General features: G+C 46.1%; 1 protein-coding gene across 3 annotated transcripts in view; it reads right to left on the reverse strand.

Moving 5' to 3' along the window:
- The window catches only part of hydin (HYDIN axonemal central pair apparatus protein), a 90,057-nt gene that overhangs the window by 31,578 nt on the left and 32,253 nt on the right, over positions 1–26,226 (reverse strand). For 2 of the 3 annotated variants that reach the window (XM_042108675.1, XM_042108673.1), the window contains exons 19-46: positions 25,204–25,442; positions 24,732–24,996; positions 22,571–22,714; positions 20,220–20,363; positions 17,820–18,133; positions 15,310–15,435; positions 13,610–13,853; positions 13,286–13,495; positions 12,750–12,890; positions 12,326–12,500; positions 10,984–11,114; positions 9,846–9,976; positions 9,581–9,717; positions 9,266–9,393; positions 8,612–8,806; positions 7,814–7,963; positions 6,152–6,391; positions 5,731–5,860; positions 4,894–5,055; positions 4,571–4,738; positions 4,111–4,284; positions 3,494–3,693; positions 3,249–3,356; positions 2,473–2,656; positions 1,960–2,101; positions 1,395–1,563; positions 962–1,168; positions 437–856 (exon numbers count right to left, since the gene is read on the reverse strand). In XM_042108675.1, the coding sequence (XP_041964609.1) occupies positions 437–856; positions 962–1,168; positions 1,395–1,563; positions 1,960–2,101; positions 2,473–2,656; positions 3,249–3,356; positions 3,494–3,693; positions 4,111–4,284; positions 4,571–4,738; positions 4,894–5,055; positions 5,731–5,860; positions 6,152–6,391; positions 7,814–7,963; positions 8,612–8,806; positions 9,266–9,393; positions 9,581–9,717; positions 9,846–9,976; positions 10,984–11,114; positions 12,326–12,500; positions 12,750–12,890; positions 13,286–13,495; positions 13,610–13,853; positions 15,310–15,435; positions 17,820–18,133; positions 20,220–20,363; positions 22,571–22,714; positions 24,732–24,996; positions 25,204–25,442 (5,178 nt within the window). The remainder of the gene's footprint in view (positions 1–436; positions 857–961; positions 1,169–1,394; positions 1,564–1,959; positions 2,102–2,472; positions 2,657–3,248; positions 3,357–3,493; positions 3,694–4,110; positions 4,285–4,570; positions 4,739–4,893; positions 5,056–5,730; positions 5,861–6,151; positions 6,392–7,813; positions 7,964–8,611; positions 8,807–9,265; positions 9,394–9,580; positions 9,718–9,845; positions 9,977–10,983; positions 11,115–12,325; positions 12,501–12,749; positions 12,891–13,285; positions 13,496–13,609; positions 13,854–15,309; positions 15,436–17,819; positions 18,134–20,219; positions 20,364–22,570; positions 22,715–24,731; positions 24,997–25,203; positions 25,443–26,226) is intronic. The other variant, XM_042108674.1, reaches the window with a different exon arrangement.

Consider the following 26,226-nt stretch of genomic DNA (forward strand, 5'->3'; position numbering starts at 1 on the left):
CTGTCCAGAAACAGCTGACATGTTGATGTTGGAAACAATAATGTCATCATCAAATTCAACAAATATCAAGCCCCACTGTGAATATAATTTAGACTCACTATTTTGCTCATAATATCAGCAAACACAATACAGCTACAGTATATGAAAATGTGTAAATAGTCTCGGTGGACTGTTTACATACACACTGCACCGGCATTATAATATTTGTCATTATATACGATACAAAAATTACAACTTTTGGACAAGGAGGACATACTGTAGCTTCTCATGTACACCATAATCCATTTATGTATATTTCAGCACCTTCCAGCACTTTGTACTAGTTTTTGTAAGGAGTACTTTAGTAGAGTTTCTACTTCAATGTGCATGGTACTGTATATATGCAGAGAGTGCATAGAGCACATGCCTAGTGCTGATGGGTATAAGAAGCTTGTACCTCATCGAGGGAGGGCAGTCTCCCGTCCTGCAGGACCTCTGTGGCGACGGAGTGCCCTCTGCCGGACACAGGGATGACAATGTGGGGAACGGCATCTGCCGCTCCCTCCCTCTCCAGCAGCTCGGAGGGATCTCCCATCAGCGGCATCCGGCTGGGGTCCGGCGAGATGGACTTGACCTCACTGTCTGCCTTGAGCCGGTCCTTGTCGTGGCGCTCCTTCTCGCGTTCCTTCTTGGTCTTCTTGCCGGACACAGCTTGCCGCTCAGGGCCCGGCTGTTCGTCGACGTCCTCCTCGGAGTTGAAGGGCCGCAGCAGCAGGCCCTGGGCACGGTCCCAAAAGTGCAGGACATGGCACAGGTGTGCTTGGCTGTGCTCGTACACCTGGAAGCGTTGCTGGAGCTGCTTTTCGCTTTGGCTCAACTGGACAGAGTGGCACAGATAGGGTCAGAACAGTTATTATTACACAATGGTACCACACAAGATATCTGATTTTTGAACTTATCAATCTGACCAATCTGAACTGACCACTTCTCCATCCAGCTCTTCGTTGGGAGACGGAATGTCCTCCTGCCCTCCTGCTTTGGTCTCTTTGTTCTTCTTCTTCTTGTCCTCGGCCTCTTTGCTGCCCTCGCCCAGGGATGGGGGCACGTCTTTGCCTTCCTGGCAGAGGGACATTTTTCGGCTGTCTTTGGAGCCTTCCAGCCTTGTCTCTGAGCGAAGCGCAGATGAAGACTGGAGAAAATAACAAACAAATAATCTTCTTTTCTAATTACCAAGAAATCTATTTGACTTTAACAACTGAAATAACCTACTGTTTAAAAATACTACAGAATTCCTATTTAAAAGTATTCTTCCGGTTCATAAGGAACATTTTTAAATGGTTGGTTGGTTGTAGACAACCAACACCAATTTGACTAGAAGTGCACTTCTTGGCGGTGTGCTTGCCTCTGACACTGACCTGTTTCCAGCCAAGCTGGCTCTTCTTCCCAGCAGCATCCTCTTTGAATGTGGATGGATCTTTCTTTCCTTTTTTGCCTTTCTTTCTCATCTCCTCCTCCTCTCTCTGTCGTTCCAGCTCCTCCTGTAGCCTCCTTTCCTCCTGCTCTCGCGCCATCCGCTCCCGTTCCCTGCATGGTATGCACAGGGCAGACCACTTATTTTAAAAACCTCAACTGTTTGAATCTGGGAGCACATATATAAAACAAACAATGTAAATTATTAAGTACGAGAGGCTGAAAAATGCCTCCCTTTAAAAAATGCCCCCCATCCCTGGATGGGCACTAGATGTATCCCCTTTATGCCATTGTCTGGTGTACATAATTGGTGACATTTTTGGTGCGCAGGTACGGTCGTTCGCTCAAAATGTGTATTTTCCAGATAGCTATCAGAGAATCATGTACCGGTAAGCTTAAGTAATCCAGAGAACCTTTAACAAGCCTGCACTGCTGTGACACTTCAAAGAGACCTTTAATCAATGCGGCGCGGCAGACATGGGATATGCATCATGGTGACATCCCACACACCTGCGCTTGCGCTCCCGCACCATCTGCAGCCGCTGGCGGTCAAAGTCCTCTTTCTCTTCCTCTGTCAGGGCATCATACTCCTCCTCATCCATCTCCTGAAGTCGCAACTTCGCCTTCTCCTCCTCCTCACGCTGCTTAGCCTCTGAGGAGAGAGAGAGAGAGAGAGAGAGAGAGAGAGAGAGAGAGACTTCCACATGCTGTTCTCAGACACAGAAATATCCAAAAACAGCCCCACATTCATCTAGTTCAGCTGCCAACTGTGTTAGTAGGTCTACAACACATAGAGGCCCTAGGCCTGTATAATCTACATAGGGTTCCTCTTCAATGAAACAAATTATAACGTTTTAGACAATGATGGACAACCTTTTTAAAAATCATCGTTCAAAGCCATATGTCACTGTTTATCTTTGTCACTCTTTGTTACACTCAGTTCAACTGTTAGAGGTAACTTTAACAGGTAAAATGAGGATTCATTTCTGTATACTATATGATTATGGCCCTTCTCTGTCTTACCCTCCACCTCTCTCTGTGCCTTCTCCTTGGCCGTGTAGTTCTGGAAGTTGTTCGAGAGGTTCACCATGTAGATGAAGCGTCGGTTGTTCAAGGCCTTGAGGACAGCATGCAACATGCAGCTCGGCGAGCGACAGTAAAGAGTGTCGAGTCCATCAATCACCACTCCCCGGAGACAGTCACTTAGCTGGGCCAGTCGAAGCCAGACAAGAAGAGAGTAGGTTTCATTATAGAGGGCCTTACTACACCACAGCTTGAGGAAGTGAAAGAACAGATCACAATCAATGGCCTAAAACTCCTCAGAATGCATTTAAAGGCCTCTCTGTTCTTCTAGTCTCTAGTGTTTCCCAAACTCTGTGCTGCAGGAGAAAAATAGGACAAAAAACGTTTGTATGCTTCATGGTGCTGTCATATCATGTGGGGGGTGGTACTGTAGTGTAGTAGTTAAGGAGCTGGGCTAGCATGCAGTAGCCTGAAAAGTTATGGGTTCAGTTCCTGGCTTTCACCGTTGTGTCCTTGAGCAAGACACATTGTGGATCGACACATGGAAGTCATCTTGTACTGTAAGTCACTTTGGATGAAAAGTGTCTGTTAAATGAATCAGTGTAAAATGAATACATGTAAATCATGCTGCTGTGCTGTGAAAGTTTCTCATAGTAAACAGTGTACCGAGACTAGACACTTGCTACAACAGATGCAGAGAGCACAATCAAAGACACAAGACACGTAGGCATAACTGTTACATGCAAACGCATCTGGAATAAACCTAAAGTGCTCACCTGGAGTCTCTCTGCGAGGATGTCCACCAGCACCTCTTCAGGGAGCAGGCAGCTCATGAGGTCCAGCTGACTCACACTGAAAATCAGGGGACGGTGGATATGTTCGACCTGCACACACACACACACACACACACACGCATGTTATTCTTTTCATACATTTTCAAGTCCTTTTTTCCTTCTTTAGCTCAAATGTGCTTCAGTATTTGCCATTTTGAACCTCTATGGCGCTTGCACTGAGTGTGTACCTGGGAGTTGGCTGTTGTTGGGGAGGTGTCCACTCGCTCCGTCCTCTTCCCCCCCGTGGTGGTGGCTTTCTGGCGGGTGGAGATGGAGGAGGCCTGGGCCTTTGGCTCCATGCTCTCTCCCGTGTGTTTGGCAACAGCCTCCACACTAAGCACACCTGAAGCCTGAGCTGTGGGAGACTGCGTATCTGCAGCGGCCTGGGCTGTATTCACACACACACACACACACACACACACACACACACACACACACACACACACACACACACACACACACACACACACACACACACAAACAATTATACAGTCCACTGGACACACACAAATAGCAATCCATATTAAACAGACACTCAAACACACTCAGTAGTGGATGTTTCATTACAACACTGGGAAACTACCAACGTCCAAACTCCCAACACACATAGATCACATAGATGTGTAAAACTCATTCATATATTACAAGCAAGAGCAATCTATTAACAATCTGTAATTAGCATTAGGGTGGTGGACATATCTTCCCCATCATAGTAGACACACAACGCACACACACACACACAACGCACACACACGCACGCATGCACGCACGCACGCACACAAACAGTCTAGGAGGTGCGACTGACCCATCTCCTCTGCCTTCCTCTGGTAGTGCTCCTGGGCGGCCCTGGCGCAAAGCTCTCTGGCTTGCATGGCCGCTGGCGTGGCCCCTGATGCCATGGCCTCCAGCAGCACAGCGTCCAGAGAGAGGCACGCTGCACCGTAGTGCCGGGCCAGAGCCACTGCCGTCGGCGTCTTACCTGCACGCAACACAGGACTGCATCACACACTCACAGCGAATGAGCAGTTCACACACACGTACACACGTACACATGTACAAAAATAGAACTTGATTAACTTTATGTTACATACTGTACAGCTATTCACAGTTACTTAAAGCATATCTCTGGGCAATTACAGTATACAGTAGTATTTAATAATAGTTTAGTACTGACTAAATAGTCAGTCAGTAATAACACTTTTTTAAAAGCTTCCGAGGAGTGAGTTAAAACCCCCATAGCCTCTGGGAGGAACTCTGTGCAGTACCGGAGAGTGGAGCTCCATGAACGATGATTGTGATTCCTCGGCGGTTTCTAGCGGCATGTCCGTCTGGGGTCAGGTCTATGCCCAGATGCCGGGCAATGGCCATGGACACTGGGTTTGTCTCCAGCTCGCCGACACTACTGCTTGACCGACTGTCATCTTTCACAGCTTCTGAAGAACAAAACGATGAATTCAAACCCAGTAATGACTTTATGATGTCTGGCATTTGTTTGGTTTGTTAGTTTGGCTTTGTTTGATAAAAACAAAGAAAAACAAAACAGTTGTCTGGGGCAGGTGAAACCATATTAGTGGTTTATATAGTCTACCTTTACTTGCGATCTCCTTCAAGCCAATAGCCATGACCTCCCTGTCATTCTCCAGATGTCGCTCTATGTTTGGGAGGTCAGCCTGGTTCTCCTCAAGGCCCGCTGATCCTCCCCTCTCCTCCTCCGGACTCTCCACATTTTTAGGAGAGCCAGCCTTTAAGTCTGCAGATCAGAGCAGGAGGAGTCAAACACTGGCCTCTCTAGGTGAACTAAAGAAACTTGGGTGAAGAAACAACCATTTTGACATAATATCTCTGTGTTGCTCAAATATCAACAAAAAATTTAATGCAAACCAGCTACTGTCAACCCAGCTCACATTGTACCATCTGTGGTACTGTATTAAATAGACCCTAGCTACAGTTTCTGTCCTCAGCTTGATGTCATCCTTTAGAGAAGAACAAGAGCTTTAGAGGGAAAATGTTAGCTTTCAGCTTAGAGCTCTATCCCAGTAAGTACCCAGTATTCTAATGACTAATGAAGCACAGCAATCTTTGTGAACATTAAGAATCATAGGTGCATTCAAATTCAGCATACAGTGGTGAACGTTCTCTGAGCAGTTCAATTTGAGCAATTTTATTTAAACATTCTATTTCAACATCCAGCTCCCAGTATGCTCGCAAACTCTTTGCAGAGAGCTCACAGTAATCAGAAAACGTTTACAAACATTCACCTATGTCCAAGCAATTGAACACACCTCAGGTTAAGTCACTGGGTTGTGGGATGGGACCACATACAGTACAGTATTAGCCAGTGCATAGTAGTGGTTCCATAGACACCTCTGATGATATCTGAACCCTGTTAGGTGTCCTGGCCAGGAGAGGGGGCCTGCTGCTTTACCTGCGTGGGACTCATGGGCGTGGAGCTCCTTGTAGTGCTCCAGCAGCTCTGGGGGGAGACCCTCCCCCGGGGCACGAGGGGGCAGCAGCAGGACATTCTGGGCATCATAGCCCTTCAGCACACGCAGCACCTGAGGAAGGTAACCCTACAGTCAGCCGGGGCTTTCACCAAGAACTGAGTTGTACTTGCACAGGCACCATAAACACCAAAGTAGGCTGAAAAAAACAGTGAGTAGTCCTAGTAATGTATAAGCAACTTATGCAACTCAGAATAGTCCTGCTACTAAGGTGACTGAGAATTGCATTTTCAGAACTATTTCAATTTACTTCAAATGATGATAGTAATATTTACATACCGTAGTAACAATGAACACATAATGACTTCACAGGTGACCTTATACAAAATCCATGGCGAGCCTCACCCTCTCCTCCTCCAGGTACTGCTTGTCAAACTCCAGCGAGTAGAACTCGACGGGGAACGGGCAGGGATTCCGTACGAGCACCTCAATCTCCTCGCCGGCGCTGTGGGACAGCACGGGACCCATGTCCAGCACGGAGGTGGAGAACTCCAACTGGGGCTCCTCGCCCTTCCCCTGGGCCAGCAGCAGGATGCGCTGGGTGCTCTGGGCCACACTCAGCACCAGATTCTGGCTGTAGGCCCTCTAAAGGCCACCAAGAGCAACACAGCGGAGTTAGTTGGGGGAGATAGAGGGAGGTGGAGGGATTTTGTTTATGCTCTGATCCTCTTTTTTCTACAGTCTACAGAAAAACTTAAAGGTTTAGAAGTGTTTCTCATCTATAAAGCGTATCTGGTACATAGCCCAGCAGAACAAACTCTTCTACAGAACAAGCTATTTTTCTCCTACCATTTTTTCTCCTACCGTTTGTTTTCCCCATGCTCTTATATTTCGTTAAGGTATATACTGCATGTACTTTATGAAACGTATTAATCTAAAGTGGAATCTCTTACTCAGCTCCTCCAGGTTAATTACTTTAAAAAGTCAGAGAAAGACTTAACCCATGTAAAGTGTTAGTTGGTGATTTATTTATTTATTTTTTTAGCTGAGTATGTGAATGTGAGTGTGTGTGCGGGTGTGTTTTTTATACAGAGAGAGAGAGAGAGAGCAAGAGAGAGAGAGAAAATGAGAGAGCGAGAAAGAGAGAGAGAAAGTAAGAGGGAGAAATGAGGGGTGGAGAGAGTGATGGAGTGTGTAAGCGTATGTGTGTGCACATTTATGTGCTAGCCTAAATCCCTCCTGGAAGATAAGGGCCTCTGAGAGCCGGCTCCCTTCTCTATGCCTCTCAGGACTCATTTCTCCCAGGCCTGCTCCCTGCTCCTTCTGGATGCGAGCCGATAAGATATACATTAAGATATACACCACCAGTGTCAGAGTGTGCTGTGCTTTATCTCCCAAATTAAATCATTTAGCATTTCATGGGGGGAGTCTGCTATTCTCTCTCTCTCTCTCTCTCTCTTTCTCTCTCTCTCTCTTTTTTGTGAGGATGTTTCCCCTTGCCGAAAAAAGAAACCTCAGATAAATCTCAACACCTGAAGTGTTTGGAGCAGACATCGGTGTCTCCCATTTCCTCCCTTGAGAGAGAAGATTATATAACTATCTTGAATATACACTGTACATGAGAAACTGAATTCAATTAGGCAGCTGTTCAGTGTTCATGTGTTCACCTGCCAGGTAGGGCGACACTGTGAAGAGAGCATCTGTCTCCTGCCCACCACCCACAATATAGCCTGCTGTATATTTCCCACATAAAGGACACTTCACAGTAATTCAGTTCACAGATTGATGAACACAGGTCCATAAAATAGGAAAATGGTGGCAACGAAAAGCTGACTAGAGTCATCAGTCATTTTAAAGTTGTTGGCAAATATTGCTGTGTTATATCATACATGTTTTTTGTTTTAAACTTCATACATATTTCGCCACATTAGTTGAATTAATCATCATCTATATACAGTATGTGTGCAGCACTATGGTTTGTTGTGTTCTTAAACAGTTTAATGTTGATTAGAATTAAACATTGCATTTCTTTGACCAGAGCCAGTGGAGATTTGCTGCAGTGCTCACCCCCTCTGCTGGGCTGAACTTGACCTGAACATTCAGCCTGTCTCCTGGCAACAGCACACCTGAAGAGGGCAGCACTTCAAACACCACTGGCGGGTGGCGATACTCAAGTCGTAATTTTCTCCTCAGATGCAGGGGGATATGCTTGTCAATCTAAATACAGGGCAAGGGAAGCAGCCAGCATAAACAGCAGTGTCCAAATTTGAACATGGTTAACATATTTCAACACATCATTTCTTAATCAAATCATTTCTCAGAGATTCAATTGAATTATTCAAATATACTGCATTATTACAATTAAAAAATGTGCAAAACTAAGAAGGAACTTCTGTGCTACAAAGACAGAGTCTATCCATCTTTAAATGCTGGGAGGAATTTTGTCACAAGTGCTTCTTTGCTGAAGCTCTCCCAGCGTGCTGCTCTGCGTGTCTACCATAAAGCAGCCGTCTAAAATTACCCAGCAGAGACAAAGTGACAAAAGGAGAAATGAAGCCACTGCTGCCCTGTGGCTAATACCTCCAATATCCAGGTTTCATTCATAATTCATTAGGAAGCTCATATGAGTGGAGAGGCTCTTCTGCTCCTTGCACTGACAATAATAAGGGCTCACCTCCACTCTACTCTACTATCACTTTCTCAAATAACTACGGCTGTTTTGTCTTCATTGCTAATGTATCATATATCAAAGCTTGGATGTACAAACACTGTCAGAACAAGTTTCTGGCTATGCATTGATGCTTTGTCCAGTGTAGATGAACAGGGATGGAAAAAAGTCCATAGCGCATTGATGGGAGACTGGACCTTTTTCTTGGGGCGTTCCTCCTCTGTGATGCTCCACTCACACGGCACAAGCTCCTGGTTGTGCAGCTGCAGCGTGAGCAGCTGGCACAGACCGCACTGGATGCTGTCGAACATCAGCGTTTCCGTGGAGACATTGAGGGAGGGCATGGTGACCACGGCGTGCAGGCGCACCTGCACTAGCGGGCCCCCTGCCACCTGTCAATCACACGGAGCACAGCACAGGTGGTCAGAGAGGACTGAGGGACAGAGAGCGTCTCGTTACGGGAGAAAACCAGATGGATCCTGACAGCTAAGGGCCACTGATGTCAAATGAGCACATCCAAACTCTGACAATGGTCAATCTGAGAGTCTGGAGGAGGAAGTCTTGAAAAATAAAGAATTAAACTCAAATTTCACTTGAAATATTTTCATTCATATTTTGTTTAAACCAAAACCATTCATATTTTGCTGATTCTTCAGGCATAATTGATAGAAAAGTATACTAATTCAATATTGTAGCAATTTTATGGCAAAATTGTCTTTGTACTACTGTATGCCACTTATCTGCTGCACTGTCCTGTAAAACATCCGTTTAAAAGGCATAAATAGTTTTTAAAAATCAAAGCACAAGCATGTAGGTTTGTTTGACTGTTTTCTATAGTAGGAGTATCTCACCTGAATGGGCATAACTGTATTAACCTGGCCTAAATCCAGGTTTGCTCCACGTGGATCAAACTTCACCTCAAATGTTTCAGTCTCACAGTAGGGCAGGTTCTTGACTTTGTCCAACTCTGTGCTGAACCCTGCAGACAGACAGGCAGAACAAACAGAATCAAGCGCTGCAATAACTACAGCTATGATGAAAACAATGTCTAAGTGTTTGATTTTTGAAAGACGAATAAACATTCACTGTTGGTCAACACCAACATTACTATAATCTTTGCCATAGATACAAAAAAGACAAAGAGCTGTAAGCTGTCTTAGACAAACCTGTTCCAGCAAGAAGCCGACGATCAGCCTTGAATGAGACCTGGCATGGCCCTGTGTTGGTCACTTTGACTATGTGGGTGAGGACTTTACCATGGATCACATAGCCAAAGTCCAGTATGTAGTCTGGCAGTGTAAACCTGAGGGAAAACAATAACACCTGTAGTGTTACAGATGGCGGGTCACTGAGGTACAGTCAGAAAGAATGCAACTGTGTACTGTGTACTGTATGCATTATTATCATATGAGTTATTTGTAACACGCTCACTTGCTCAGCTTTCTCCTCTTTCTGCAGCCCGATCCACATACGTCGCTCCCCTCCACGGGTGTGGTCTCCATGGAGACGGCATTCTCCTTCACCAGTAGCCTCTCCACCTCCATCTGTAGCAAGGCGTCATACTGCAGACATACAGAAACAGAGAGAGAAGGTGACAGAGATAGCAGCTGCTGTGGGAATGCTCTCATAAACTTTTTTGGGAGAAGGCACAACCAAAGCCCTTCAGCAGCTCTTCAGGTCGTCTTCATGGTCTTCTCTAAGGCAGGTTTCCTCATATACTTCACACGCCGTTATTGGCTGTGAACTTTTCAGTGCAGAGCCAAAGCTAAAGCCTACTAACAAGGAGCATTATATTATATATGCAATATTATATGTAGAAGCTAATACTTTTTTGAAGAACTCAAGAGGAAATTAAGAAGTGCACACACAGCCATGTTTGTGTAACATCTGTGGGACAATGGCACTGACAGAACAATCTGGTTCTTCTGAAGGACTCATCCCATAGCTTCAATTAGAAAACCCTGCTGTTCAGAATGAACCCCTGAGCCCTGAGAATAGTCCATTCCAATCATACTCAGACAAAGCTGCACAGTAGAGTTTCAGGTCTTCCAGAGGAACAAGTCAAGAAGCACCTCCCCCCCTCCTACAGCATATCTTCTGAGCAGCGGCGGTGGACTAGCTAGGTGGTTTTGTGCCACCCACATTTTGAATATCTGAATCATTCATATCAACAGCAGTTTATTACACCCCTAAAAACTCTTCTCTGTTCCACAAAAATAAATACGCAGAAGTTTTTTCTCATGAAAAAATGAGAATGGCTTATATGTAACTTTACACCTTTCTCTTTTCGGCCCCGCCCCCTCTCCACACACCTGCTACTACCTGCTACAGCTGACAGTGAGCAGGCATGTCTGCATCTTATGGAGATTGTTCCCAAGTAATCAGGATTGGTTCAGTACCCTTAAGAAGTCTTAAAGGACTGCAGTTTGAATTTGCATACTGAGGCTGTGACTGGTTGACCGTAAAGTCTTTATATATGCCCCATTAAAGATCATTTCATCATTTATTTTCTGGGGAAGGACCTCATGCGCCCCACTCTTATTGTGTGCCCATTGTCTCTGAGACTTACAGTAGGGCAGCAGTCCTCCTCAGGCAGAGCCCTGTCCACAGTGGGAGGCTGACTAAGGAGCTCGTCCCTGGGCTTCTCGTTCTCCACGTTCTCCCTGGCCACCTTTAGCAGAGGCCCATACTTCAGCTCGTCTGGAGGAGAGAGAGAGAGAGAGAGAGAGAAAGAGAGATTCATGTGAAGTTTCTATTTTTTCACCCTCAGATGGATCAGTGAGCGCTGGCCTGATTAAGACGAGTTCTGTCGAGTCTTCAACAGGGCTGCTGTGTCAGCCCATCAATTGTGGAATCGATTCCAGTTCCATCATGGGACTTGTTTTTTTTTTTTTTTAAATCACTGATTGATGAAGCTTTTGCACACACAAGCAAGCTCCAACATGCTAGTGCAAGTGAAGCATTTCATTGGCACGTTTATTTCAACACCACACACATGCATCTGTGCAATACACACATGCATTTTATTCAAATGGTTATTTTTTTGTCAAAAAGAAAAAGAAAGCATATAAAACATTCAGGGGGTTCTGGGATGGAACACATTCTTTCATATGTTCATAATTATTGTGCATTCTTTGGGGAGGGGGGGAGGAGTATGTCTCCAAAGTTCTCTGTCAGTGTTGTAGATGCTACCCACCACCACCACCACCACCATCACATCCATGTCTGAAGTCCAGAATGTATGACCCAAGGGGGTCATACTGTACATTATGCATTTTTCCATTTTTGAGTGAGGGGAGTGAATGGGGGACTTTGGTAAAATTTGGAGAACACAAAAAAGAGATGAGATGCATTAGAGAGCCTGGTGACTCATTGAAATACTCTCCTCATGCAGATTATGGGTCTGCCTGTGTCTCACGCATGAATACCTCCTGCAATAAAACAGCATGAACTCAAAGCAACACAAAGATACTGAAGTCCATAACAGGCGTCACTATACGCCAATTTAGGACGGCTGCTATTGACCTGACCGGTAAATGTATATCCCCAGCGTGAAAGACAGGGGGTTCACTCTTTACTACTGGCAAGCAGTGAGCACACCAGGCATGCCCTGCAGATCAATATCTCATCAGAGGCGGACAAAGTTTTCTCATCTGCTCAAAGGCCCATTTGCTCACCTAATGCTTTTCACCACACCGTCCGCGAGACTAAAGAGCTGGGGCTCTCTGGCGGGCAGCTCCTGCTTCCCCTGGCTCTCTCCTCGCGCCTGGACAGACACTCCGCTGATTAATTGCACTTGTAAGCAAGTCTGCCGCGGTGGCGACTCGGGAGTGCAAGGTGGTGGTGGGGTGAGGAGGGGTGGGGTGAGAGGGTGTGTGTGTGTGTGGGGGCGTGATTAATCGCACACTTACCCAGGTCTCTGGGCAGGTCCAGGCATACTCGTGGAAAGATGCCTTCGCCGCGCAGGCTGATGGTCTCCAGCTCGAAGAAAGCCACCTGCAGCTGGAACGTCTTGTGGAATACCTCTGGGACTCCAGGAAGGTAATAGACTGAGATTCTCTGCTCCGTGTTTGCCTCTATATGGCCCTTCAAAAAGACAGTCCCAGAAAAACAGCAATTGGTGGATGACCTTTAATAAACTTCCTTGGCTCTTGCAGAACTTGGAAGATCATGAATGCTATGCTTGTGTTGATGTGGGATGAGTGCAATGTTGTCGCTCATACGAATGAGCATCAAGTAGGGAAAGAAAAAAAAAAACACACGCAAAAAAACATAACCCCCAAAATCCTGCTCTTCTGTCTCTGTTTAGCTCTGTCCCATGAGTTTCTCTCTCACCGAGCTGGGGATGACCAGAGGCTGCCCGGGCGGAGGGTTGTCGGGGTTGCCGCCCTGGTCCTGCGGCAGTGTGCTGAAGCCGAAGCCCACGCGGCCCGTGTTCCTCAGCACGATCTCCGCCTCGGCCACGCGGTCAAACAGCTACAGGGGGACCAGAGGGCGACACACACACAAGCTGCTCACACACTCACGCTTTATCGTGTCATTTTTTATGGACACGCTTGATCTTTTGTTTTGAACTGTACTGCGCCTCAAGCCAAGTCCCAGAACTATCACACGAGTCCTTGCCACGTCAGTGTGAGTTGGGGAGTGTGGCAGGGCAGCTTGCATGTTTATGTACCAAGCAGATATTTTTTACCACTCTGATGCCATTGGAATCAGTAGACACATAACGGACCATATTCTGAAACAGTGAGTAGAAACTATATAGACTCAAGACAGTTAATGGCAGTCTTAACAGTTATGACGATTAATGACATGGTTGCCCAACAGGTATTCATAAGACAATAAAACAAAGACACTCAGGCATGCTGTACCTGAGGGCCAAGGCTGATGTCAGTGGTGTCCAGTGTGTAGGTGACTAGCGAGGCTTCACCCTTGAGTGTGATCTCATAGGTGGGACCCCCCTCCACCTCACACAGAGCCAGCACCTGGCTGCTGATGTTGGCATGGCCAAAGAACGAGAACGCCACCGGCTGGCTCTCACCAGGCTGGAGCTGCCCGTAGATTGGCAAGATGTCAAACACCTGCCCGGAGCAAACAAGTAAACAAACAAACAAACAAACAGGGCATAACATAACTTGACTGACAAAGAAGAAGAAGCAAAAGGAGTCTAAAATAAATACAACATATGCATGCACCTCCTCCACCCCAATGTTGGGCTGAACACCAGGGGTTGTTTTGGAGGGCCACTGGGGAGAGTGACGTCCAAACTGCACCAGTTTTCTATGGGTGAAGCTGATGGGGGTGTTGGTGGGGGTCCCATTAGGTGGGGCTGGGACGCACTCCTTGGGGGAGCCCCTCCCTTCCTTCGTCTCATTCTCCGGGTCTTTCTTCTCCTCATCATCCTCATTGTCTAAGTGCTGTTTGGGAGTGGCCAATTCCCTACAATACAATGAAAAATAATCATGTCCACACCACTTCATTTTACCAACAACAAGAATACAAATATGCATTTTGGATAATTAGCATTGATAGATAGATAGATAGATAGATAGATACTTTATTGATCCCCAGGGGAAATTCAAGGATAATACAGTACTATTATTTGAATAAAACATGCATTTGACCTTTCAATCAATACACGTGTAAATCCATCTAATTTCCTGGGCATCATCTCATAGCCTTTTACATTTCATGTCTCTCCCTTCCTCTCCCTTGGGGTGGACCAAGCAGAAAAACCAATTTGGTTTCATCAAGGCGGTTATTAATTAAAGATTATAGTGTTCAATAATTAAGATGCCATTTATTATGTAATGCCATCATGGGAAATCTTCTATATTGAACAGTGGCACGAGCAGGCGCAAGAACAGAGGAGGACAGAGAGAGTGAGAGGGAGAGAGAGAGAAGGACAGAAAGTGGAAGAAAGGATAAGAAAAAGAAGGAAACAGACTTTTTCTGATGCAGGGGTATGAACACCCAGTGAGCGATGAAGGCAAGGGACTATGCAGGGCCTGCCTGCAGTGCAGCCGAGGAGACAGCAGGGGGCACTGTTGTATGGGGAATAAGATGAAGAGTACCCCCCCCCCCCCACCACCACCACAATCATCATCAGACACACAATCACAGAGAGCATTTTAGGAGTGATAATTAGTACTCTCCAGCAGTACTGACGGCATGGGGAGCACAGCTACACTACCACACTAAAGACTTCCTCCTCCTCTTATCACCCTTCATTCTCACTCCGGTTGGAGTTCTGCTTTTCTCCAACAGCCCCACTACTCTCATTTGAGCTTGTGCGTGTGTCTGTGTGTCATGTGTGTATTTCATGTGTGTTTGTGTGCACTCACTCTATTGTGTCTTGGAAAGTGAGCTTTCATTGTATCGCACTAGTCTCCCGACACCACCGCCCAACAGCCAAGAGAAAATAATTCAATTAAACAAAACTGACAGCAGCGGTGAAGGGGGGGGGGGGGGGGGGGGGGTGCAGTAGGGGCTCGTTACATTGTCTAATGTGCTGAAGGAAGACTGCCGCAGTGTTTTTCTTTTCTTTTTTTTTCTTTTTTCAAAGGCAGCCAGTCGAGTGAGATTCTCCTGGGACTCGACTGCCATGAGGATTTCATACAGTAACTGCACACATGCTGACAATCCGAGCCGAGATGCCTCCTATCTGTACATGCACAGAATCCTTCCCCCAAGTCCGGCTCAAGTTGCTGTACGAGGCACCATCTTGCATGTGTATCATATGACTCTGTGTGATACTGCCATGCTCCTCTTGTGACCGGTTACAATGCGGCCTGGGCTAAGAGAGAGCTCTTATCTCTAATCGGGGGGCAACCCTCCAGAGACAGTAAGTGGTGTAAAGTGCAGGCTAGAGTGAAGGTGCGCGGCTGACGCAGACCTGTTTGAGTCCACCCGGCTGCTGTTGTGGTGTTTGTGAGGTGGCTCATGCTGGGGCCGGTGCCGGTGCTGGGTTTCCTCGCCTGCGGACGGATCTGTCCGAGTCTGGCTCGCTCCCTCAGCAAACCTGCATGGGGTGGGGTGGGAGGAGGGATTAGCATGTGTGTGTGTGTGTGTGTGTGTGTGTGTGTGTGTGTGTGTGTGGAGGGTGTGTGTGTGTGTGTAAAACCCATCAGCACCCAATCAACCGCGCATTAAGAAAAAAGCGCCTTGTCTTGGGGGCGCTAAACTTGTCCGTTAGCCGGAGGTTCCGCTACCGCTCAGGTCAGCTACAGCTCTGGCCAATCAGCAATAATCACTTAGATAGTGAAAGGTCATCGTCTGATTGGACAATGGGGCTGGGCCAGTCCAGGTGATGAGTCTGAGTGATTAATCTTCCCCTGCCTGCTCTTTCGGCCTCAGGGAGTGGTGTGGGGTGGAGTGGGGTGGGGTGTGGGTGGGGAGCTATTGATTTATCTGAGACAGGACATGGCAGGAGCTGGAGAACAATTAAACACTGTAAAAACTAAGCCCACGCCGCTCAGCCATCGACAGCTGAGATTCCCCGCCGAGAGACTGGCTCAGCATGGGGCTTTGTGTCCAGCCCTAGGAGTGCGGGTTTGTCAACTTCCAGATGGCTGATGATGTGCGGAGGCTGGCCCGGCACTGGACAGATGCGGGCCAGATCTGGATCAGAGACTAATTGCTGCCTGGGACAGCGTTTGCCCCAAATTTTCACACATTCTCCTGCAGTTTCCCTTCTCAATGGCAACTGACTGTAATTCATTCAGTTATTCACAAAACCACCACTCACGGAGCTGCAGAGATAAAATGCTACAGAGAGAGATAATAAATTGTCCTGTCCGAACAAGATTACACAGACTTAATGGCTAATTATCACACAGCAAAGACAATTCCAGCTACGCTGAGCAGTCTCATTAACACTGCGAGCCGTTTTGGTTGTTGACTTGGCACTCCATGAGTGCCTGCAGCTGGGCAGGGATGGCATGGCATCGTGTAGTAACACACCACTACTGCGCAGCTACTCACTCATGCTCAAATTACTCACCACCAGCGTTCTCCTGAGCTCTCTCTCTCTCTCTCTCTCTCTCTCTCTCTCATTACAGCGAGATGGGCCAGTGGTTCGATTGCAGCCCACAGCCAGCCTCTGTCAGGGATCATTACAGTAAAACTGCCTTGCAGTGGACTGACACTGTACTACGTGTGTGTGTAGTTAAATAGAAAAGACCAAGAAGTAGGGGAAATAACAAAATAAATAAATAAATAAAATAAAATAAAATAAACAGAAAACACACCAACCAAAAGAGGTGGGGGAGGGGTGCCTTTTCCTATGGCGTATCATAGGATGAGCTATTGTAACATGCTCTGTTGTGACCGCCATACTTTGCGGCGGTCCGGCGTGCCGTGCATGTATGAGCGTGAGGATGACTGTGGCTGTTTTTTTTTGTGCAGATGAGAAAGCATATGGGATGAATGGGCCGCGGCTCAGTCTGCTGGAGATAAAACAGCAGCAGCGGATGGTGTGCCGTCTGCAGCGCAAGTATCTCACAGGATGGTGTGTGTGTGTGTGTGTGTGTGTGTGTGTGTGTGTGTGTGTGTGTGAGGTTGGGAGGTGGAGAGGAAGCGGTTTGCCTAAATGCAGCCTTAATTGGACTCCATGTTGGCAGATGCCTCCACGCCGTCTGTCGTGGCTTCCTGGATTAAATATGTATCACTCCTGCGATGAAAAAATATGCTGTAACCAGGCAGGCTTATTCTTGCCATACTCGGTGTGCATGGCACACGGCCACTAACCAGGGCCAGGCTTCAAAGGAGAAGGCAACACAAAGCAAACAGTGTGTCAGGCTGCATAAGGGTCATCAGGAGCTCTCATTAACATAGCCCACACAGGGATCTTTCCTATTTCTGTGTCACAGGACAGAGATTGACCCATGAAAAGGAGATTGACGTGCAGCTCATTCATAAAGAAGCTCTCAGGCAAGCAAACAATGCCATAGAAACAGCCAAGTGTGGCTCACACAGTAAATAAAATGAGCAGTTGGTGTTACCAGAGCCCCATCAGGCATGGGGAAATCATTCATTCATCAGCTAGCCCACAGAGGAAGTGGGTATTCCAGTGTGGCTGACTAGTCCTCAGAATACCTCTTTTGTACTTTGAGTGTTCTCTTACATAATCCAGTTCTACAGACATAACTTCCTGTGCAGATATGGCATGACATATTTGGATAGATGTACTTCTAACATATGTTCTTGTACCAAGTTAATCTACATGAACATATTTTGGAATATAAACTGTAATCTGTAAATACATTTAATTTCTATGTATTTAGTATTTAGTCCTCAGCTGCATACAAAAGTGCTGCATAATACATGGGTTACTCTATTCAGTATTAGACTTTCCCTCTAAAATAACACTACAGCAAAGACTCTATATGAAAACGCCTGCCTGACCTGATGCAGTGGCGCTTGTGGTCCAGCAGGAAGGCCCAGCGGTAGAAGACGGGCAGCGGGCTGCTGTTGGTCATGGTGATGTGCTGCTGGCTCTCGGTGTGGTTGAGCACGCAGCCAAAGTCCAGTGTGGTGCTGGAGAACTGCAGGTTGGGGAAGTGGACCTCGCCCTTGAGCACCACCAAGTCCCGCTGCGGGTGGCCATGGTAGCGGATCTCCAGGACGTCCTCGGCCACACGGGTCACCTGGTCGCGCCGGTACAGCGGGTCGAAGCGCACCCACAGCTCTGTCCGTGCCCCCACCCCCAAGACTAGACTCTGCAAAGCAAGCAGAAATAAATATGAGACTGCCTACTGGCAAGGCATGATTTCAGGAAAGTCCCACAAACACTCAACACTCAAAAACAAAAACACTCTACTTTCTATCTCTCCACAGGAGTACCACAACAGACAGACAGGATACACCACAGAGACCCAGAATTGGGTGCTCACACAGAGGTAATTGGCAGTATAAGTTGGGAAGCCGACTGAGGTTTGTGTCCCTACTGCTGCAAAAGAAACTCTCTGTTTAATTAGAGAGTCAAAAATGGATGAGTACAGGAGGCACAGTAAAACACATTGTGTTGGGTACTCTTAGTATAAGTATAAGTAAGTATATTTATTACACAGCTCTTCACAAGGCAAGTAGAACGCTCCATTGACTTGAATGGGCTTTCCCAAAGTTCTACAGTAAAATATTTTCGTGTAATTACCGCTGCAAACATATAATTACCGCTTTCAATGGCAACGGAGTTTGTGCTTCTACTTCAGGTATTTCATATCACTACGCAAGAACTGGAACTTCACTCAAAAGTGAAAGCAGACGGTTGATCAGCTGTGTTCTAAAGAATGTTTGATTCGAGTTCAACGTGTGTTGTTGCGAACTATGTTTCTCAGCAAATGCCACAATGAACGGTAACAAATAGGCTAGGCTATGTAGGCTAAAGTCATATAGTGGGAAGTTTATTATTTCGTTTAGGTAAGTAGCCATGTAATAAGCGGGATAATGTATGTTATTATTATACCATTATATCATTATACGACCACTGCGCGTCGGGGTCCGGTTCGCCTTAACGGGACTAATTTTCTCAATAATGACCGGCGTTCTATATATTATCCCTTACATACTCTTTTGAGTCCTGTGAGGGAAATTTGGTCTCTGCATTTATCCTAATCCATAAATTAGTGAAACACACTTAGCCCACAGTGAGGTGAAGCACACACTAATCCCGGCACATAGAGCTGCCTGCAACAACAGCGGCGCTCAGTGAGGGGTTAGGTGCCTTGCTCAAGGGCACTATAGCCGTGCCTACTGGTTGGGGTTCGAACCGGCAACTCTCCGGTTCGAAGTCCGAAGCGCTAACCAGCAGGCCACGGCTGCCCCTTGATTTGATATGAGAACATGCATCCCTTGTGGGTCCTCCTCGGATGACTCTGTGGTAGAACTCAATGGAGAACAGATGGATATTGGCTTTATGGAAATTGAAACAAAAATCCAAATCAAATATAACACCCAGAAACAAAATAAGTTTCTTTTAATTCTCAAACCTTCTCTCTTCTCTTTTTCTCTTCTACAATTTGAAATAATTGTACTTGACATAACATATAATAGCTTTTACTTTAATTGTTTCTTCATTGGAAATTTGAATACAATTTTATCTAACTGGATCTTGAATGGTGGGCCTGCCAGCACTTGCTGGTCTTGATCATTTAAGATACCTTAGTCATATTATATCATATCATATTTTCAATGGTTAAGTGTTGGCATAGTGTGCTATGGTTTTCGTCATCAAAAGTTGCCAAACAAATAATTCAGCACATGGACTTTCTTGACAAGGCAAACAGAAACAGCAGGCAAAGTAATGACATAACTTGCATTTGCTGGATATTCCCTTGGTAAGGTTTTGTCATTTCCTGAAACATTTCATGATAAAAACGTGATGGCCATCTGTGCATCCTGAATTGGGATGACTACGATAGAGTACTGACAGCACCACTAAACCCCCTGCATCCACTCCCAGACCCCTACCGTCCCAGAATACAACAAAGACAAAGACATATTTTTCAAAAATGACTCAACATTTTTGACTACTGTACCTCTCACTGAAAAACTCAAAGCGCAATCCCATAGGAGCCTATGTACAGACACACTGATAAAGTATATCAGGGGTTTTGTAACAGGACTACAGCAACTCTCCCAAATCCTGACAGTGGGCAAAGCCAGGTTCAACCTGTCAGCTTAAGCGATTCTCCCTGAGGACAAGTGATAGTCTTTTGAACACCTTTGCCTTGGCTCCTTCATCACCTAGACTGCTGGGCTGGAACAGTGTCACATCTTGAGACCGGTGAAATTACACTACTGTACCTTTGACATGATAAATGCATTATCGCCAGAGTTTTCACACAAGCCGAAGGGCTCGTTGACGCTCAGCTCAAAGGACAGGGCCAGACTGGACACACTCGTCAGAACCAGCTTCTGGTAAAGGGGGACCAGAGAAACACCAGGAGTCTGTGGACAAGGGTAAGACAACCAGAACCATCATAAACAAGACAAACAATGAGATATGGAGATTTGTAGAGGAACAACAAACATCAAGTATCATTTTATGTTCTTATGGAATATTAACCTGAAACTCCAATCCTGCTAGGGGAATTCTTTCCCCTAGTAGGATTGTATTTGGCATTTCTGTAAACAACAATGGAAAAGGCTCTGAGCTCAACTGTCGATGGATAATTATGCTAATAATGTGACCCGAGTCACTCTCGTTTTTCTAGAGAGCCTGTCAATTTAAACAAACTCCACTTCAAGCACTTTTTCACCCTGCCTTCGTCTGCCTCCCATAGTCCTTCTTCTAGCTCTCCTTTCCTCTCATTTACCCTCTCTCTCTCTCTCTCTCTCTCTCTCTCTCTCTCTCGCCGCTCCTCCCCCTCTTTCTCTCTCTCTCTAATTGCTTTATTCCTCCCAGTTCCACGAGCCACACTGTAAATCGACTTGCTGGGCTGTCACCATACAGATGAATGGGGACAGCATCAGATAAAGGAACGCCACCGAAATAAATTAGCATTTTCAGTACCGAATAAAAGGACAAAAAAAAAAAAAAAAAAACAGAAAGCCAGCTTGCAAGGAGCCTGCTGAATGATGGCGTGGTGTGAGATATGAAGGAATGGGTGAAAATATGCGCAGCTTCAGCGCTGCGAGGGGAGAGGACACAAATCTGATGAGCTGCGGCTATGGGCGCAGCGATAATAAAAGTGAAATAGAGGGGACAGAGAATCAGCTCGGTTCTGATGGCGGAGCTTCCGGCCGGAGCCAGATAAAGCCATTCTTCAGGGCTGCTCATACCCGGGGGGGACAATGAATGGGCCTGGAATCCAGAGGGCCTCCTGTCTTCGCCCCGTAGGCAATCCACAAGCTTAACATACACATCTGTTTTCATTTGACCGTACATCTAGTTTGGATACTGAACTATTAAGGAAGTCATAGCCAAATCCATATTTTTCTGGGTAGCCGCATTTCATGGACCAGAATATTGTCCTATGGCCCCTCTCTGCATGGCAGCTCTTATATCTGAACATGTAACCAAAGATGTAAAATATACAATTTGTCGTTTTTATGAATACAGTACACCCATAGTCAGAGTCTTAAGTGCCTCCTAGAGCATCAAAGCAATACAAGAATGGCAATGAAACTAAAAAGGCATGCTGACCAAACACTTTCCTAGAGGGTATTACTCCATCAAGTGATATCAGCCACAGTTCACAACAAGCACATCTCTGTCGCATTTCATCTCATTAGTTCTTACGACACTGACCATATGACTGAGGTTTTCAATTTAGCACGCAAATCAGCATCAAATGTGACACGTGACGTTCACCACTGGAAACATGCGTATCCGACTTGAACAAGGTGTGATGTGATGTGCTGAAAACATGCCTGGTTGCCGATTCATGTTGTGACTGGTCGGTCAATATTGGTCAGTCAGAATGATGCCTCATTTGTAAATCAGTCACATCTGGGCAACATCTTAATCAGACTCTATGTCAATATATACTGTAGTATGCTGTATGGTCATCAACTATAGTCATACAGTTATCATCACTGAATGTTAATTCAACAAATGAATGGAAGATTGGTTGTAAAGCAGACACCTCTGAATGGAAACACTTTCATTCAGAAAAGCACTTTTCTTTCAGCACTTTCTTTTTCTCAACTTTTCCCCTTGAAGAAGACTACAGCACACCCTGATGCTTTGTCACAGGCATTATTTGCTCGGCAGAATAAACGAAACAACAAACTGGTGCACGAATGGCTAATTTGTTTATTGTTTTTGTTTTTTTTTGCGAGAGGAGAGGGGGGTGAATAATCCCTGCAAGACAACAAACACACACACACACACACACACACAGACTGAGTCACGCTAGCGCACGCTTCGCGCCACAGCGAGCTGGAGTAGTACATTTAATGAATCCCGCGAGTGGCTCAATGAGCTCACGCTGCACTGATGACAGACATGACATGTGAAGCTCTGAAGCCTTACGCAACGCAACGCTCACTATGGCTGACTTCAGAGCGAACCTCCATCAGATTACAATTTGAAACGATAATGAGCGAATGGGGTTAATGTGCTTGCGTGGTTATGCAAGCTGTGTGTGAGCTGTGTTGTATGGTGGGAGGTGTTGAACTGTGTGGGGGGGGGGGGGGGGGGGCTGTTGTACCTTCTGCACGTAGAAGTGAAGCTCCTGGGATGAGATGGACAGGACAGGGGCGATGAAACGGCAGCTGACGTCCACTGTCATGACACGCTCCTTCCCACTCTGGTGGCCAACAATACCGTAGCACACCAGTGTCTCCTGAACCACCTAAGAAACAGAACAGCATGCACACATACGTACACAAACACACATAGACACATGCACACAGACACACAGACACATGCACACATATGTACACAAACACACATAGACACATGCACACAGACACACAGACACATACCGGTACACACAAACGCGCACAGACACAGACACATGCATACGTAAATAAAAACTGATGAATATATGCTGAAAATGCACACCGAAATAACAACACAAAAGCATGCACACACACACACATGCACACACAAACATCTGCATCTTCAATCTTTCATGTTTAATCTAGTCATCCAGGCAAACACAGGCACAGTTCCACCTGGCACACAGAACTAAGGCCCTGGCCTGCTGTGTCAATATTGTGCCAGCGCTGTGCCAAAGCTATGCCAGTGAAGCTCTGCCATGTCTCTGTGTGCCTCACTGACAGACATCCAACCTGCCAGCAACCACCACTGCACTCCTTCTGAGAGTTGGCGTGGACGCAACCCAGTCCAGGCTTTTCTGTGGCGAGGTGCTTATCACCGCTGCTCACCTTCTCCCTCCTCGAGCTTCCCATTAAATCAATAAGGACTCAGGGAGGCATGCATCTCACTAATGCCCAGGAGAGGAAGTCGATACGCGGCGCGGTCCGACGCAACTGGGGAGAGATTAAGGGTGGCTTTGACCACCCTTTATCTCTGCGGTGCTCAACCTTGGGCTGCCTGGTGCTCTGATGCGACAAGATAGCTATAAATGGCACGCGGTGTGTATTTCACACGACTGTATCTGTCCTGGTAACATCACGGATTGTCTTTGATCCATATTGAGTGCCGCCAAAGCCATATGCTGGGCTGAGCAGCATTGCGTGTAATCTGTTGTGCTTTGGCATTTAAAAATAAAAGCTTTTGGGGGTTCATTGGAATGCCCTATTCAGACAATAAAGATATATATGTAGTGAAACACATAATATATTAATGCATAATACGTGGTATTTCATAAATAGTTCATGAGCAGTACTGTGAAACATGTAATGTGCTGTTATCACAGCAAATATTTATGATTCACTACAAACTTACTTGGGATGGTTACCTCAAAGGAAACAAAATGCTACCCATACCAGTGATACCAGCATTTTATGGAGGCAGTGACTCACACACTGACAGTGCACGACCAACCATTAAACCAAGGCTCATTAAAAACACGGAGTTTTAGAAAAAGCATTGCTTTGTTCCACAGGCTAATATGTATTATTTCCTACACTACCCAGACTCAATGATGTTCTTTTGCTTTAGGGTGTAATTTATGTGTTGTTTCTTGTGGGATTTGCTATTTTTTGTTAATGTTGTTTGTGTTTGTTATTTTCAAACTGCATTACAGTTCAGCCTTTTCAAGGTTTGTTTTCAAGGCTGTTTCACATTGTGGTATGTAGAATTATTTCACTACACACTGCTCAGGCAGCCCTTTGTGCTATAAAAATAATGGATGGAACAGTGGCCATGTGCAACCGTATCGGAACTCCCCCTATTACCGTCGGTCCCGTATTTCCGCCGTCTTGCGTGTATGTGTCACTTAATATCCATTTCTATACAAACCAAGACGGCGGACTCCTAAATAAATGCAACCACCCACACCATAGGTGTATCTAAATTAGCTATGTACCAAAAATGACATTTTACCGTGACTCAAAGAGCTGTAAACAGTGTTGTAAGGCTGCGTGTACACAACCGCTTGGAGCTCCAGTGGAATTTTAATTTCATGACGAGAATTCTCGGTCTAACCGTTCATGTGCCGTTGAAACGGTGTAAATAGGCGACCCATCAGGCCAGCACTATAACTCAGAGCGTGGTAAACAAAATCAGATATTTTAGGCAGTAAATGCTCCCGTTAAGAACCAAACCAGATTTTGTTCAAATCTACAAATCTATGGCTACTGAAAAATGTAAGGTTCATTTAGTAAATGTTATTTTGAAGTGAACATTGTTGTTTTAGAATTTCTGAACAAAAGTGGTGATAATTGGGGGTGTTACGATACCTTGGGTATAGCAGAGGATCCCTCCAGCACCATATCGGCCGACTGCCCAGGGGCAAGCTCCATGCGCATGGGTCGCAGGCTGAAGACTTGGTGGAGCTCAGCAGCTTCTGGCGCCAGGGTGTTACGGGCTTTCATGTCCCTGGGCGAGCATTTGGGCATGGTGATTCTACGCCGGAATGGGATCTGGCCCTCGGTGGTCCAGAACAGCTGATGGTAGCGGCGGCCACGGTTGGTCAACCGGAAGTGGTACTGGCATGGGCCTGAGCTGAAAGAGAAATAAGAATCAAGGAGTAAGTCACAGGCAGAGTTTTTGCTATTTATTTTTATGTCTCAATAAGCTTTGTAGAGCCTACAATGGTGTATAATTTTAGGATCACTTCATGAGCAGTAAAAAAATACAGTATGTTTACTGCTTGCTAGGAGGTCTTCAGAATATATGCTGCTGGGGAGCATCATGGGTATTTACACCAACCTAAAGTGGTCTCCCAGGTCTAGACTGGGTGCAAAGGGCCGGTCTGTGATGATGGTGGAACCCTTGCCTCTGGCAGAGACAGCGATGATCTGGGTGTGTGAGTCCTGCACGGACAGAAGCAGCTTGTCCTGGAAGGGTACAGAGTCGTCCAGGTGAACTACCAGCCGGACCTCCAGCTCTCCCAGCGGGGGAACAACTCCCTCACTGGGCTCCACACGCCACACGGATTTCCTCCGCGCCTGCCAAAGACACGGTGGAAGATATCTCTATTAGGAAGTACCACCAGGGTCACATGCCTGACTGTCCAAAGCACAGATTAGTATAGCCTCTTAACCTCTTTGATTTGTGGTTCAGCAGCTATACCATGGTTTTTTTTACAGTTATGCCCATCATTTTGTCAACAAAACTTAAGGAAACTGGGACAACATCTTTGGGTAGCAAATGTAATAAACTTCTTTTTTTTTCCCAAGCAGAAAACCCTAGCCATCTGGGCAAAAATGTGCTACACTCTCCTGAAATAAAATTAATTCCTCACAATAAAAACAAACTGGGGGGAGGAGCTATGGTGCAAGAAGCAGCATCCCACGCCACATACAGGTCCCACAAAGACCTACATCTGAGTCCAGCCTGAGGTCATTTCTTGATTCCACATCCCATCTGTCTCTCTCTCTGGCTCACAAGAGGGGCTGCCCATCCAAATCTTGTTAACAAAACAACAAAATCTCCTCTACCTCAGTCTTAAGAAGAAGAAGCCTTAACAAGCAGATGTGTAGTGACACCCATGTCTGCACTTCTGGCTCCTAAGACATCCCCGTTATCTAAGCGTGCCTCTGGGGAGGCTACTTGGAGAGGAGGCCGGGCACAGTGCTCCACTATGTGAGAGCTCCACTAAACACCTTATCAATTTGAGTGTGAGTGCAAACCTGCTAATGGAGGCAATAAGAGAGTTGAGGGAGAGTCGGGTTATCAGATGAAGGAGGATACAGAGGAACCTGAAGGGAGGAGAGGAAAGGAGAGGAGTGT

This window comes from Alosa sapidissima, chromosome 11, assembly GCF_018492685.1.
Source record: "Alosa sapidissima isolate fAloSap1 chromosome 11, fAloSap1.pri, whole genome shotgun sequence".
Taxonomy (NCBI): domain Eukaryota; kingdom Metazoa; phylum Chordata; class Actinopteri; order Clupeiformes; family Clupeidae; genus Alosa; species Alosa sapidissima.